Source organism: Gymnodraco acuticeps, unplaced genomic scaffold (genome assembly GCF_902827175.1).
Source record: "Gymnodraco acuticeps unplaced genomic scaffold, fGymAcu1.1, whole genome shotgun sequence".
Taxonomy (NCBI): domain Eukaryota; kingdom Metazoa; phylum Chordata; class Actinopteri; order Perciformes; family Bathydraconidae; genus Gymnodraco; species Gymnodraco acuticeps.
Window position 1 is genome coordinate 7,133,569 of NW_022992351.1, and position 13,047 is coordinate 7,146,615.

Below are 13,047 nucleotides of genomic sequence, written 5' to 3' on the forward strand. Positions count from 1 at the left end.
TAGTGATGTCAGCTCCATATACAGTATATATTCTATATAGCAATATGGTTAAATGTATCAATTTTGAAAATGAAAATAAGTTTGATACAAAACTTTGGTCATCATAATAGACATATTACCGTAAAATGATGTAATGTCAGTAAAAATCAGCTCCATGAACCACAAGGCATTATGTGACATGGCATTTATTTTCACACTGCAATTACACAAACACACCCCAAGCCTCAAAACATTTTATATTGAAAAAACATTTGTTAACTTATCGGAAATTGTTTTTACCAATAACAAAATGTTTTCTAAACAGGGGAGGGAAATGTTTCTCACTTCAACAAACTTGTATTTGGTCACATTTAAATGTGACCAAATACAAATCCAATCCAATCCAATCCACTTTATTTATATAGCACAGTTTAAAAACACAGGGTTTGCCAAAGTGCTTCACAATGAACATAACATTATAATAAAATATAATATTACACGAATAGATAAAAAGCACACATAAGAAAAGATAAAAAAGCACACATAAGAATAAATACAAGGCACATAAAGGCTATGGACAGACAGTAAAAGCATACAAATAGGTAAGACATAGCTCAGACTGACTGGTAAGCGAGGGAAAAGAGGTGGGTTTTTAGGCGGGACTTAAAAACTTCAAGAGTGAGCGACAATTTAACATGAGGGGGCAGGTCGTTCCAGAGCCTGGGGGCTACCGATGAGAACGCTCGGTCTCCCCTGGTCTTTTTTTTTGTTTTCATAAATACGTTACGTGATTAATTATTTAAGTGAAGTTAACTTCTTAATGTCAATATATTATAGTTTTAAGGCTTACTAAAGAAGCACTGTACATAATGATTAGTGGATGTGGATCATTGTATTTCATCATGAAATGACTGATTTTTGAAAGTATAACAACAAATCCTAGGACAATATGTGGATATACAAGGGGCTTAAAAAAAGGCATTACACTGTATTGGCTTCGGTACTGGCTGATTCTTTCACAACAACATTGATGGAGCTCATGATATTCTTCAGTTTGTCGCTATCAAAGTTAACCAGCAGCACACAGGGGCCTGCGCTGGTGGGACTGAACTCAAAGCTGGCCTTGGCCTCCTGTTTGGGGCCCACAGCTTCAATCCTGCCGGAATCACAGACAATAGACATGAGCATCGCCAGACAACATTTTTTATCCAACATAACATATCCCACAGATCACAGAACATCATCTTATATTGTTCTGTACCAAAAGGTGTTTGCACTGAAACAAGAATCATTGAGTGACAGTTTTTATGGAGAAGGACACTGTGGTTTCGGGGTGTTTTTGTACAAGCTTTGCACAAACACCATCTTGTACTTTAACATTTAAAGACACCTTAATATGAATTACAAGTAAAGCCATGCGGTGAAAAAACAGAAAAGCTCAAATCAATATTTGAAGCATTAAACTGCTGAAAACAGTTATGATGTAGTCGACATACCTGGCAGTTAGGGGTTTGCCCTCAGTGAGGCCGACCCCCTCCACGGTGAAGCTGCAGTCCTGCAGGTGCTCTGGGAGAGGGTTCAGGAGGGTCAGTGAGGCCGTTACATTCTGCCTCACTGTGGCCTCTCCCAACAGCTGCAGAGAGGGGTTCAGGTACAGGTTTCATAATGTGAGAGGTGGTATAGGGTTGTAAATAATTAAAATCATGTAATTAAGTACCTTGGGGCAATACATAATGACAGGGATCTCTAGTTGAATATAAACTATTCTGCGATCTGCAATCAAAGCTACCAGAATCACATTTCAAGGTTAAATTCCCCCCTGACATTTAAAAAAAGCGTAAGTTTGAGATTTCACTTATTTTCCAATGTCTTGTTATACATTGGAATGCTTTATGGTAAAGGCTTCAAAGCTGAATCAGAATGATTTAACACTAACTCTAAAAGATGTGTGGCTTTCTAAACTGTACTATCTTATATAAACAATGTATACAAGGGTTCAAGGATAATATGTTTTCATTCACACACGACTGCACAACAAAATGCATTTGTAGCCTAACCCTTTAAGCTACAGAACAAAAACAAATTGGATTTTTTTTAAATTATTATTAAATATCTGCTGTACTTTAAGTTCATGTATGCTGAAATCTTGCAACTCAAACTACTCAAAATTATTTATTTATATTTAGTTTTTATAAAATTTGAATCTGGAATACAGGTCTTTCACCTGTGCATTGCCCGTACCTTGATGTGTATTTCTGGCTCGTCCAGCACGATGGTCTTCTCAGCCTTATGATAATTTGTGATCTGCTTGTCGATGGTGATGGCTGACACCTGGATCAACCTGTCGGAGGTGATCGCTGATCCATAACGCTCATACTCCAGTCTGAGGGACATGCGCCTTTCTGTAAAAATCACAACATACCTTAAGTTATTACAACTATTTTGATGCAATTACACCAGGGTTTGTGACTTGTTGTGTTCCCTGACCTTCTCCAGAGGGCACCTCCACTTTGTCTGAAGTGAATCCGCAGCTGTCTCCCAGTTTTCCGTTGTAGCCGACAGCCTTGGCGGAGAACAGGAAGGTGCAGATCCTCGCGTCCACGCAGTTGTTGGTGAGGATAGCGTGCACTTCAAAGTCCGAGCCCACTATCATGTTATCAGCCAGTTTGATCTTAAATGAGAGTTATAGGATTTTTTAAATGTCATTCATTGAATAATAAAGACATAAGAATAACATAAATCTCAATAAGTTGTGAATGATGTTGAAAATTATGATTCTTTGATCCTTGGAAAAGAATATGCTGATAAAACTGTTTATTCATTTCAAAGCTGATGCAGCATAGACACAATTCATTTGATGTATATATTTCTATAAAGTGATACTAAATTAAATATATTTCAACTTTTGAACATGGCGATTTTCTGCTGCTTTAAAAACGTTCATACATAAATTGTGACATCTCTTGATGTACAATTTATGCACACGTTTATAGTTATTTTCTATGATATATGTATGTATGTATGTATGTATGTATGTATGTATGTATGTATGTATGTATGTATGTATGTATGTATGTATGTATGTATGTATGTATGTATGTATGTATGTATGTATGTATGTATGTATGTATGTATGTATGTATAGATGGGAGGCTGTGGCTCAGTGGTCTAGTGTGTTGATCTTTGTGAAGCACCTTCAGATGACGTTGTTTTTAAAGTGTGCTAAATGAAATGTATTATTATTTATCTTCGACCATCCCCACTATGTCGTTGTGTCCCTGGGCAAGAGACTTCACCCCAAATAAAAATAATTTGGGGACTGCCCTCAGTATTGAATGTATGTAAGTCGCTTTCGGTAAAAGCGTCTAACAAGTGAGATGTAATGTACTATAATGTACAAGCGGTTGAAAAATGACACCTTGATATGGAGCCCCTGCTCTTCTCCTCGCTGCAGTAGCTTGTTGTGATGCTGAGCCTTCTCATACACCCGCCTCTCCTCATTTGAGCCTGAAAACCATCAGAGGTAATGAAACAGTGTTTTAGCTCCTGGGTCAACAACAGGCTTTTCCCTTCAAATGCGACAAGATTGCATTCTCAAATTGAGGTAGTTGGGGTATTCTACATTTAAACAGTTTGATATTTATTTAAAAAATACATTGTGATTCTGTGTTTAGAGTCTTGAGTGTGTCTGTGTACATGTGACACAGCAGTACCTTCTGAATACTTGTACTGGTGTGTGATGTCGTGTCTATCATCCGAGCCCACAGCTTTGGTGCTGATATACTGTCCAACAGATTTAGTTGATCCACTGAACTGTACGAACTTTCCACTTGACAGGCGCACCAGGTCCACAACATCTGCATTAACCTGACCCAACACACGGCGTGAGATGACCATCAGTGAACATAAAGACATTTGTCAACAGTCATTGATTACAACTATTACAGCCAATAGCGAAAACTTACCTCAGCAAAAATAAAGGGAGCGTCATATTTCTTTGTCAGCTCTCCTTCCCTGATGGCCTTCAAAGAGCACGGTCCGCAACAGAAAACACCTGATGGCATCACACATCCAGAGACAGAGTCAGACACAATGCAAGGATTCAGAAATGTGACTAGGCATGCCATTGACTATGACCTATCTTTGTAGCACTTCCAATACAGTTATGGTTGGAGGTATTCCTCATGATGTATGTTTTTGTTCAGCAGTTGGTCTGCCAAGGCAGTCCTTAGTCTTATATATATTATATTGTGTTTGTTCAAACGGTGTATGACTGATGATATGTGAATGTCTCTTAATGTCCACTATGTTTGTATATGTACATGTATGCTGAACTGCAGGACGGAGTCCAGAACAAATTTCCTTACGGGGACAATAAAGTATATCGTATCGTATCGTATATATGGGACTTTTTGAGAAACAAGTCAAGCAATTGGACATCAAAATAAGAGTTTACCATCACTTGTCTCCTGTGGGGTAGGGTCACTGGTTTGCCAGCCATCAAAGTCTGTCCCCAAATCAGGACGAGTCATCCAGCTGTCCACCCACACATGGAAGTTCCTGGTAAGATAAAGGATTCTGTTACTTGAATGTGGAAAAATCACAAGTACATGTGATCATGGAACATTTTGGAAGACGGAAAAAGTAAAAAAGACGTGTTCAGAAATGACAGTTGTGGTTATGCATGTATTTAAGGTAATAACCCCTTACCATATTGAATCACCATTTGACATTCTTTCACCATCTTCATCATACAGGTTTTCTATTATCAGGTTAGCGTCAGTGTCGTGAGCCGATCCAAAGTTAGTAACCACTCGACATGGGATGCCCAAGGCCCGGGACACTGGAGGAGGGAGAAGAGTCACACTTCATCAGAGCAGCTGACTAAAGCACATTCTAGACATAGCCAATGTCATCAAAGACACAATTAAAACATCACATAAACATGTCTCAGGAGGTAGAGAGCTTCAAAGCCAAGAGACTAGATTCTAACTTTAGGGATTGCATGGCAGCGGAAGTGTACTGGAGGACGTTATTAAGAAAAAATAGATGGTGTGTCTAAGAAACAAATGCAACAGAAGTCGGGGTAATGTTTCTGTGTTACCTGATAATAATAATAATAATAATAATAATAATAATAATAATAATAATAAATTGAATTTATATAGCGCTACTCATCTGCCAAGACAAATCCTGAAGCGCTTCACAACGTAAGACACTGATAAAATGTAAGGGATAAAAAGTAAAAAATGATTCAGTTAAAAATGTAAAGTCAGAGATAGCGATAAAAATGGCAGTACCCAGGTGTACCATGATAACAGTTTATTGGAAGGCCTGCCGAAAGAAGAGGGTCTTAAGGCCGGTTTTGAAGACCTCGGTGGAAGGGGCAGATCTCAGCTGATCTGGGAGGGAGTTCCAGAGGCGAGCGGCACATGAGCAGAAGGCTCGGTCTCCCATTGTCCGGAAACGTGTGCGGGGAATGTAGAGTAGAGGAGCGTGGCTGGAGCGGAGAGAGCGGGTAGATGTCTGGGTACGGATGAGGTCACAGAGGTATTTTGGGCTTTGTAGGTCAGGAGCAGAATCTTAAACTGGATCCTGTAGTCAGTGGACTGGGAGCCAGTGTAGTTGGGCAAGTATGGGGGTTATGTGGGCGGACCTTTTTGAACCGGTGAGAACTCTGGCTGTACTGTTCTGGACAAGTTGCGGGCGGTTGATGGATTTGGCTGGGAGAACGGAGAGGAGTGCATTGCAGTAGTCTAGTCTTGAGAAGACGAGTGCACAGACCTTTTTTGGTGTCATCAGTTGAGAGTGAGGGCTTCAGTCGGGAAATATTTTTCAGGTGAAAGAAGGAGGTCTTGGTGATTTGTTTGATGTGGGCTTGGAAAAGACAGAGTGGAGTCAAACTTTACACCAAGGTTGGTGACAACAGAGGAGAGAGGAATGAGCTGACCATCGAGGGAGGGGCTGATGTTGGCAGCCTTGGCAAGCTGGTCGGTGGTGCCTATCAGGATTGCCTCCGTCTTGCTGCTGTTGAGCTGGAGGTAGTTGGTGGTCATCCAGGAGCGGATGTCTTCCAAGCAGGTGTTTAGGGTGGAGATAGTATTGGTGGGGTTGGGTTGTGTTTTGACCTGGGTGTCGTCAGCATAGCAGTGGAAGTTGATGTTGTGTTGTCTGATGATATGACCCAGAGGTAATAGATAGATTCAAAACAGTATGGGCCCCAGCACTGATCCCTGTGGGACCCCGCATGTCACTGCGGTGTCGTCTGACCTGGAACCCCCCAGAGACACGTGGTACTTCCGGTTGGTGAGGTAGGAGGAGAACCACTTCAGAGCCGTGTCCGTCACCCTTGTGTAGGTCTCGAGGCGGTGGAGGAGGATGGTATGGTCCACTGTGTCGAAAGCAGCGCTCAGGTCAAGTAGGACCAGGATGCTGGGTGACCCAGAGTCGGCTGCCATCGGCAGGTCGTTGGCTACTGAGGAGTCATGGTAAGCAATTGGTTGATTTAAACCAATGATGTCAACATGAAATGTGACCAGTGTTGGGCAAGTTACTTCCAAAATGTAAGTAATAATAAGTTACATTACAATATTACTGTCTCTGTACTGTAATGAGTTACACTACTTTTATATTACTTTTGAGGTTACTTTCACCAAAATAACCTTAAAAGAATGGCTAGGTATTTTAAATGCTAAAATATAGTTTAGTGCAGCTCATTATATATCCTGTGAAGGGCAATGTGGTATAGCATAACAACTGTGTAGGTAGGCCATTAAGGCTAGTAACAACTTTTATTACACGGCTTAGTTGAATACTCGCTTCTGATTCTAAATTCTTAACATGTGACCACTGTCAAGGACTATAATGTAGGTTGCTAAGGAGGATCAAGAAAGAGAAAGGAAAAGAGGTTAAAAGACGGCGCGCTGGACGTCAGATAAATAAGTGTATAGGTCTAGCCTCCATATATCTGTGTGTGAAATTGTTCCATCCTCAAAAACTAAAAACTAATACTCCTGCAGTCTAGCTGCAGCTTCTAGCAACGGTCCTCTGCTCGAAAAAGGGAAACCGAATATCCTGAATGTGGCATCACAACATGACTTGAGTCTGAACACAGCAGACAACAGGAGTATTTACAACAGCATATAAAAACAAAAATACTGCATGTGGGTGCACACTTATTCTCTGTTTTACTGTTACATAAATCCCAAGAATGTATGAGATTAGCTTTATCACATCTCAATCAGTTATTAAGTAAACGTATCTATCAGGTTACTATCAGCCTGTCACTCATTTTCAGGGAGGGGGCAGGGTTTGGAGGAACAAACTTTACACACGTATTTATCGTCTGAAAATAGCAAAAGGACATTCATACTCTGCAATCCAATAATTGATTAAATCTACCAACAACCTGACATGGTGCCAGGGCCGGCCCGTAGCACTGGCGTTATAGATGCCAGATGCCAGATCTGGGGAGGCGCTGCGCTGACAGCTCTGGGAGGGAAAAAAACATTTTTGACCGTTGGTGCTCATCCTAATTTTCGGCCTTGATGTAACAACATTCATAATTAAGTCAATGTAACACCCTTTTCACCCCGGTTACACTTTTCATTTGCCCTGTACGATGGGCGCTATAAGTGATGAAAATGGGGGATGTTGGCTTATCAGGCGCCCGCAGCTCACGCCAAAGTGCGAGCGTGGGAGCGAGCGAGAGAGGGAGGGCTTTTCTATTGTACGATTCTCTCGCTGGGGAGGCGCCAGCTAAAATCTCGCCTAGGGCAGCAAATTGTCTAGAGCCGGCCCTGCAAGGTGCTAACGCGAGTATTTTTTAACACATAAATCCAGGTGTCTCTGAGCCGCAGTGACACGGACTGATTCAGGTGCATTTATTGTCGTCAGATTCTTTTCCACACAGTCTGTGAACCACAAGCGGCGAGCTATACTGAAAAGCTGCCCGCGAGCTACCAACATGTTGGAGACCCCTGCACCAGGTTTAATAATCTAACCGCACAATTTTTCTCTGGTCTCGGAATGTCTTGCGATGTTAGTGAATTCTTAAAAAGCAAAACACCATTTAATTTCGGGTTAAAATGTATTGTAACTTGTAACTGCGTTACTTACTGAGCATTGTAAAGGGTAGTAGGCCTATATTACCCAAATGTCATTAGTAATGCGTTACATTACTTCAATACAGAAAAAAGTAATACATTACTGTAACTCCGTTACTTTTGTAACGCGTTACACCCAACACTGAATGTGACTAGGATGTACCAGAATGTGTCACTCAATATATGACTAAATCCACCGACAGTCAAACAAGGACTCCCATGCTTGTCATAATGTGCACCAACCTGTGCACGCAAGAGCAGCAAAGACCCAGCATTGTCCGAAGCGGACAGGGCCACTTTCTGTCCACTGGTGCAAGATGTCCCCGCTGCCGATCCACTTTCCTGGATGAACCCCACCTGTATAATCCTGCCACGATCCCACCAGCACACCTCTGTCATTGTTACTATTGATCTGAGGGTACAGATAGAGGAGGGAGACAAAAGAGGGATAGAAAGAGATAATGAAAATGTTCCCAAAGATTTACATTTTGTCAAGTGACAGAAACACAATATGTTGAAACACCAAGTTTTAGTTTTTTAAAGCAGTATGCCCTCAGATCTCTTAAGGATTCCTTGTTATTAATATCATATTTCTCCACACATCCATCATGACAAGATAGGCTCCAAGATAGAGATCTGATCATGTCAGATTACATAAACATTAAAGAAATAGATTGACCATCACTTTATAATTTTTCTATTTGTGTGAGGTCACAATGACCTTGAAATTGGACCTTTGAGAACCACATTCTAACCAATTACTCCTCGCTACTAATTGGACATCTGTGCAAAATCGTATTGAATTCCCTCGAGCCGTTCCTCATATATTGCGTTCACGAGAGTGGAACGGACAATCAGTAAAAAAATATGACTCCGTCCACTGCTATCCCCGGATCTAAGCCATAAAAAACATATTAATCAGTAATCATTTAATAAAATAATACAAGGTCAACCAGATAATCTGCCATTATTCCCTGGGAAGTGTACATAGCAAATCCCACATTTTTTCATTATAAAAATATGTGGAAAATGTGTTTCTTTCATAGATCTAGAGGGAAGGGACAAAAGAGAAGGACCTCTTATATCCATGCTGTATTAAAGGATGCACGTTTGTACTGATAGATCAGAGCACACAATTCTCTATACTAACAATAAGAGTGAACTAATTAAAGCAAAGAGAAAATGAACTTTACAAGGAAAATGTGTTTTTATTGTTTGCGTGAGTGCTTATGTAACTTAAATTTAGTGTGACAGTTAATCTGAAACTGGTACTGATTTATTATATGGCGACAACCACAAGACAAGCAGAAATAGCCCTGGTTTCCTAATTTAGCTTTTTTTGACTTGAGCAGAAAATAACACGGCAACAGACTATAATGTATCTGTTTTACTGCTCTTTGAAATCACCTTGAAATCAAAGCCACACAGGAAGATTAAAACTCCTTTCTATTCTGCATCTTTCTATCACAAAAGTTGCCACGGGTGAGGAGAACGTTTCCAAAGAGGCAGGGGGTTTTCCTCTTTGTCCCCCCCCCTGCAGGATAATATAACACTCAGAGTATAAAGCAGCACACAGAGGTGTATGTGGTTCACCATGGTAATCTTTATCTACTGCACAGCTGAAATAAAGGCCATTCACAGGCTGGTTAAATGTCGCTCACAGGGAGTCACTAAAGCCTGGACACATCCTACCATAGCACTCAGCACCCTGGTCACATAGATGGGATTCCTCCTGGCACAGCAGTCCTTGTCGGCATCAGAGATAAATTTGGGGTTGTTATCCAGGATCTTCAGACAGATATCCAGTATTCCTGGTTCAAACTACAGACGGACAAACAATCAGAAGAGAAGGTGTGAGTGGAGCAGCATGTAAGGATTTCTGGCAGCCTCTAAAAGAAGCATTTAGAGATTACAAAGCCTGTGTAAAGTTTACTGAACTTTATTGAAGGGGAAACATTTGACATGTCATGTACCTGTCCGAAGTTCCAGGGTTTCCCCTTGATTCGTTTAGCTGCTCCCATGTAGATGAGCCCATATTGAGCTAAAACATACTCTTGCCTCTTCGTCTCACTGCGCATGTAAACAGCATCTCCTGTTCGTCAGTACAGACCAACACATTTAGACCAGTTGCATCAAATTAAACATTTCAAATCTTACAACATTTCCTGCTTTACAGCTGCAGTTTGGGATCATAAATATTTGGGAAAATATGTACTCACTGGTGCACCAAGGATTAAAAAGCAGGGTGAACTGTCCTGAACTGGTCTTCTGCCCATCCTGGTCCAGAGTCAGAGAGTAGAGCCCTATAGGGGCGTTGGGCGAGGAGCTGATAGAGACAGACACTGAGTTTCCGGAGGAATCATAAGAGGCAGAAGCACTCCACTCATTGTCTGCTGTGGAGTCGCTTAGACCAAAAGTAGCCTTAGTGTCTGACTCTTTTCTGGGTAATGGACCTGGAGGGTAACAGATGTAATAAATTATACTAAATCCAGAGGTGAAAAACATAAATTCTCATGCATGCAAACAAAATCCCTAAAAACAGATATAGTGCTTTAGATCAGCATGTAGAGCTAAATGTAATCACTGGTAATTAAGATGCTTACCAGTCTCAACGATGAGTGTGAAGCTTTCTTCACCCGGCTTGAACTCTTTGCTGCCAGGCTTGAGGTGTAAGGTGATATTGAAGGGCTGCCCCCTTCTTACAATCAAACGCTCCTTTCCACACTGCTCGGTGTGATGGCTGCTGCTGTTTCTCTTAATGTCAAGATCATAGCGCTCAATATCCACAACTGTGTGTAGAGACGGTAAAACACATTTCAATTTGTCAACTCGATTAGAAATTAAACACACCTCAATAGACTAAAACTATGAACATCAGACTTAATAATAATAATGTTAACCTCTATCTACAAAGCGTTTATATTTAAAACAAATGTAAGATCAATAGCACTATCCATAAAACACAAAATAAAAAAGAAGGTAAAATAAAAAAGTAATTAAATAAAAATGGTACAGATAGTATTGAAAGTTAAGAAAGAAGGATCAAAGGAAACTATCAAAAACTATAAAAGTGCCTTTTGAGAAGTATCTTAAATAGACACTTTTTGACAACTTTCTTTAGATTTGATCATCCGCTCATTTAAGTTTCTCCAGATGGTAAATCACAAAAAAAATCATTAGAGACATTCTTCAACCCAGATACCCTCGAGATCTGTCATATCTAATGTCGTCCATTCCTGCTCATCACATTTTACACTTGACTTTGACACTCCAATGAAGTCTGACTGTGTGAAGTTAAATAAAGATAAACTGCCCTTTCAGATCATAAACTCCACTAGTAACATTTGAACCTCTTATCGATAAATGAAAGTAGTTTTTCTCTGTCTTACCTTGACTCATGTCTGCAGAGAAGTTCTTGTCCTTTAACCTCTGTGTGTGTAGACTTACACTTCAGCTCAGCCTGTGCTTAATGCTTAATGACCCTGAAGGGGAACGGCCCCTATTTGTAGCATGTGAAACCTGATCTGGACACCCCCATCTGTCACTGCGGTCAACTCAGCCGTCTCTCAAATTTGCTTGGTCAAATGAGCAGTTCTTCATTTTTGGGTGCGCGATTTATAGCGCCTTTACGGTAATCGCAGAGAAGCGGCACTAACGCAAGAGTAAAAGAATGCATGTTTTTTCTGCTTCATGCGATACAAATTATTTTTACCATAAATTCTTAAAAAAACTAACACTGTTTGACTCAGTCCTAGTTTGACTACTACCAACAATAAAATGAAGTACTTTTACTGTCTTTTTTCTGGGTAATACTCTCAAATTTCCCCTCCTGAGAACAAAATCATGCAACTTCTGCTATATTTGATGAGATAAAATGATTTTTAGCCATACATCCTTAATAAAAGTGATACTGTTGGACTCAGTACTTGTTAGACTACAAGTACAATCAAGTACTTTTACTGTGTACTTTTGAGTAATCCCCTGTCAAACTCCCCTCCTGAGTACAATAATTCATGTATTTGCTATATTTGATGAGAGATAAAAGGATATTTTGCAATAAGTTCTTAATGAAATTGGTACTGTTGTATTCAGTACTACTTGGACTACTACCAAAAGTACAATCAAGTACTTTTACTGTGTACATTTTGAGTAATCCCCTGTCAAACTCCACCCCTGAGTACAATAATGCTTGTTTTCTGCCATCTTTGACGAGAGATTTTTTTTACTATCTGTTACATCAGTAGTTCTGTTTTTAGACTTAAACAAATATTTTCTCTCTTTTATTTATTCGACCAAGGCCTTAAAGGTGGGGTAGGTAATTTTGGAGAAACCAGCTCGAGTGCGCTATAATTTGAAAATACACAACCGGAAAAAATCTGCCACTTCCTTACCGAGCCCCTCCTCCAACACACAGTACTACGGCTTCCACAGATGACATTTATTTTATGCATTTATTGTCAAAGCATTTAATATATTCATTGCTATCGGGATGTTAAGAGCATTCCATGGAATATAACAAAAAGTGTTTCTGAAATAAATTACCTACCCCACCTTTAAGTCTATTGTGAATGATTCTTCTTTGGGAACAGAAGCTTAAAAACGTTACCAGAATCAAATCAAATAATGAGTAATGCACACTAAAAATAATTCCAGCCACATACATAATACATAATTATGCATTATAAAAAATATAAAACACTAAACACATGTGTAGAGGAAACTTCTGTGTAGCATGCAGTGGAGTCACCGACTCAGGAAGGAGACACATGTGCCAGATAGACCATAGTAATTTTATTTCTGTAAAATAAATATAAACAATAATAATAACAACAATAACATTTTTTTGATATAAAACATTCATAGTTTATTAAATATTAAGATGCCCTCGGACGCTGTTTCCTGCAGATGACGCGTTTTTCCCCCGGTATCGGGGGGCGGTGTAGAACAGGTTTTAAAAGAGACA

The 13,047-nt window shown here is 40.0% G+C and overlaps 1 protein-coding gene across 3 annotated transcripts; it reads right to left on the reverse strand.

Moving 5' to 3' along the window:
* Positions 1-167: 167 nt before the first annotated feature.
* Positions 168-11,577, reverse strand: LOC117542005 (protein-glutamine gamma-glutamyltransferase 2-like). 3 transcript variants are annotated; one of them, XM_034209426.1, is made up of 15 exons: positions 11,474-11,577; positions 10,688-10,873; positions 10,304-10,537; positions 10,058-10,176; positions 9,777-9,905; positions 8,328-8,496; positions 4,690-4,822; positions 4,436-4,539; positions 3,945-4,033; positions 3,693-3,846; positions 3,398-3,486; positions 2,467-2,650; positions 2,221-2,381; positions 1,476-1,612; positions 168-1,127 (listed from the first exon to the last, which is right to left on the reverse strand). In XM_034209426.1, exons 1-15 carry the CDS (start codon positions 11,481-11,483, stop codon positions 1,091-1,093), a joined length of 1,935 nt encoding a protein of 644 aa, XP_034065317.1. In that variant the 5' UTR covers positions 11,484-11,577; the 3' UTR covers positions 168-1,090. The 3 variants fall into 3 exon arrangements, with proteins under 3 accessions (XP_034065317.1, XP_034065316.1, XP_034065318.1); XM_034209425.1 differs by having other exon boundaries at positions 168-1,135; XM_034209427.1 differs by lacking the exons at positions 10,688-10,873; positions 11,474-11,577 and having other exon boundaries at positions 168-1,135; positions 10,058-10,154; positions 10,304-10,496.
* Positions 11,578-13,047: the final 1,470 nt, after the last annotated feature.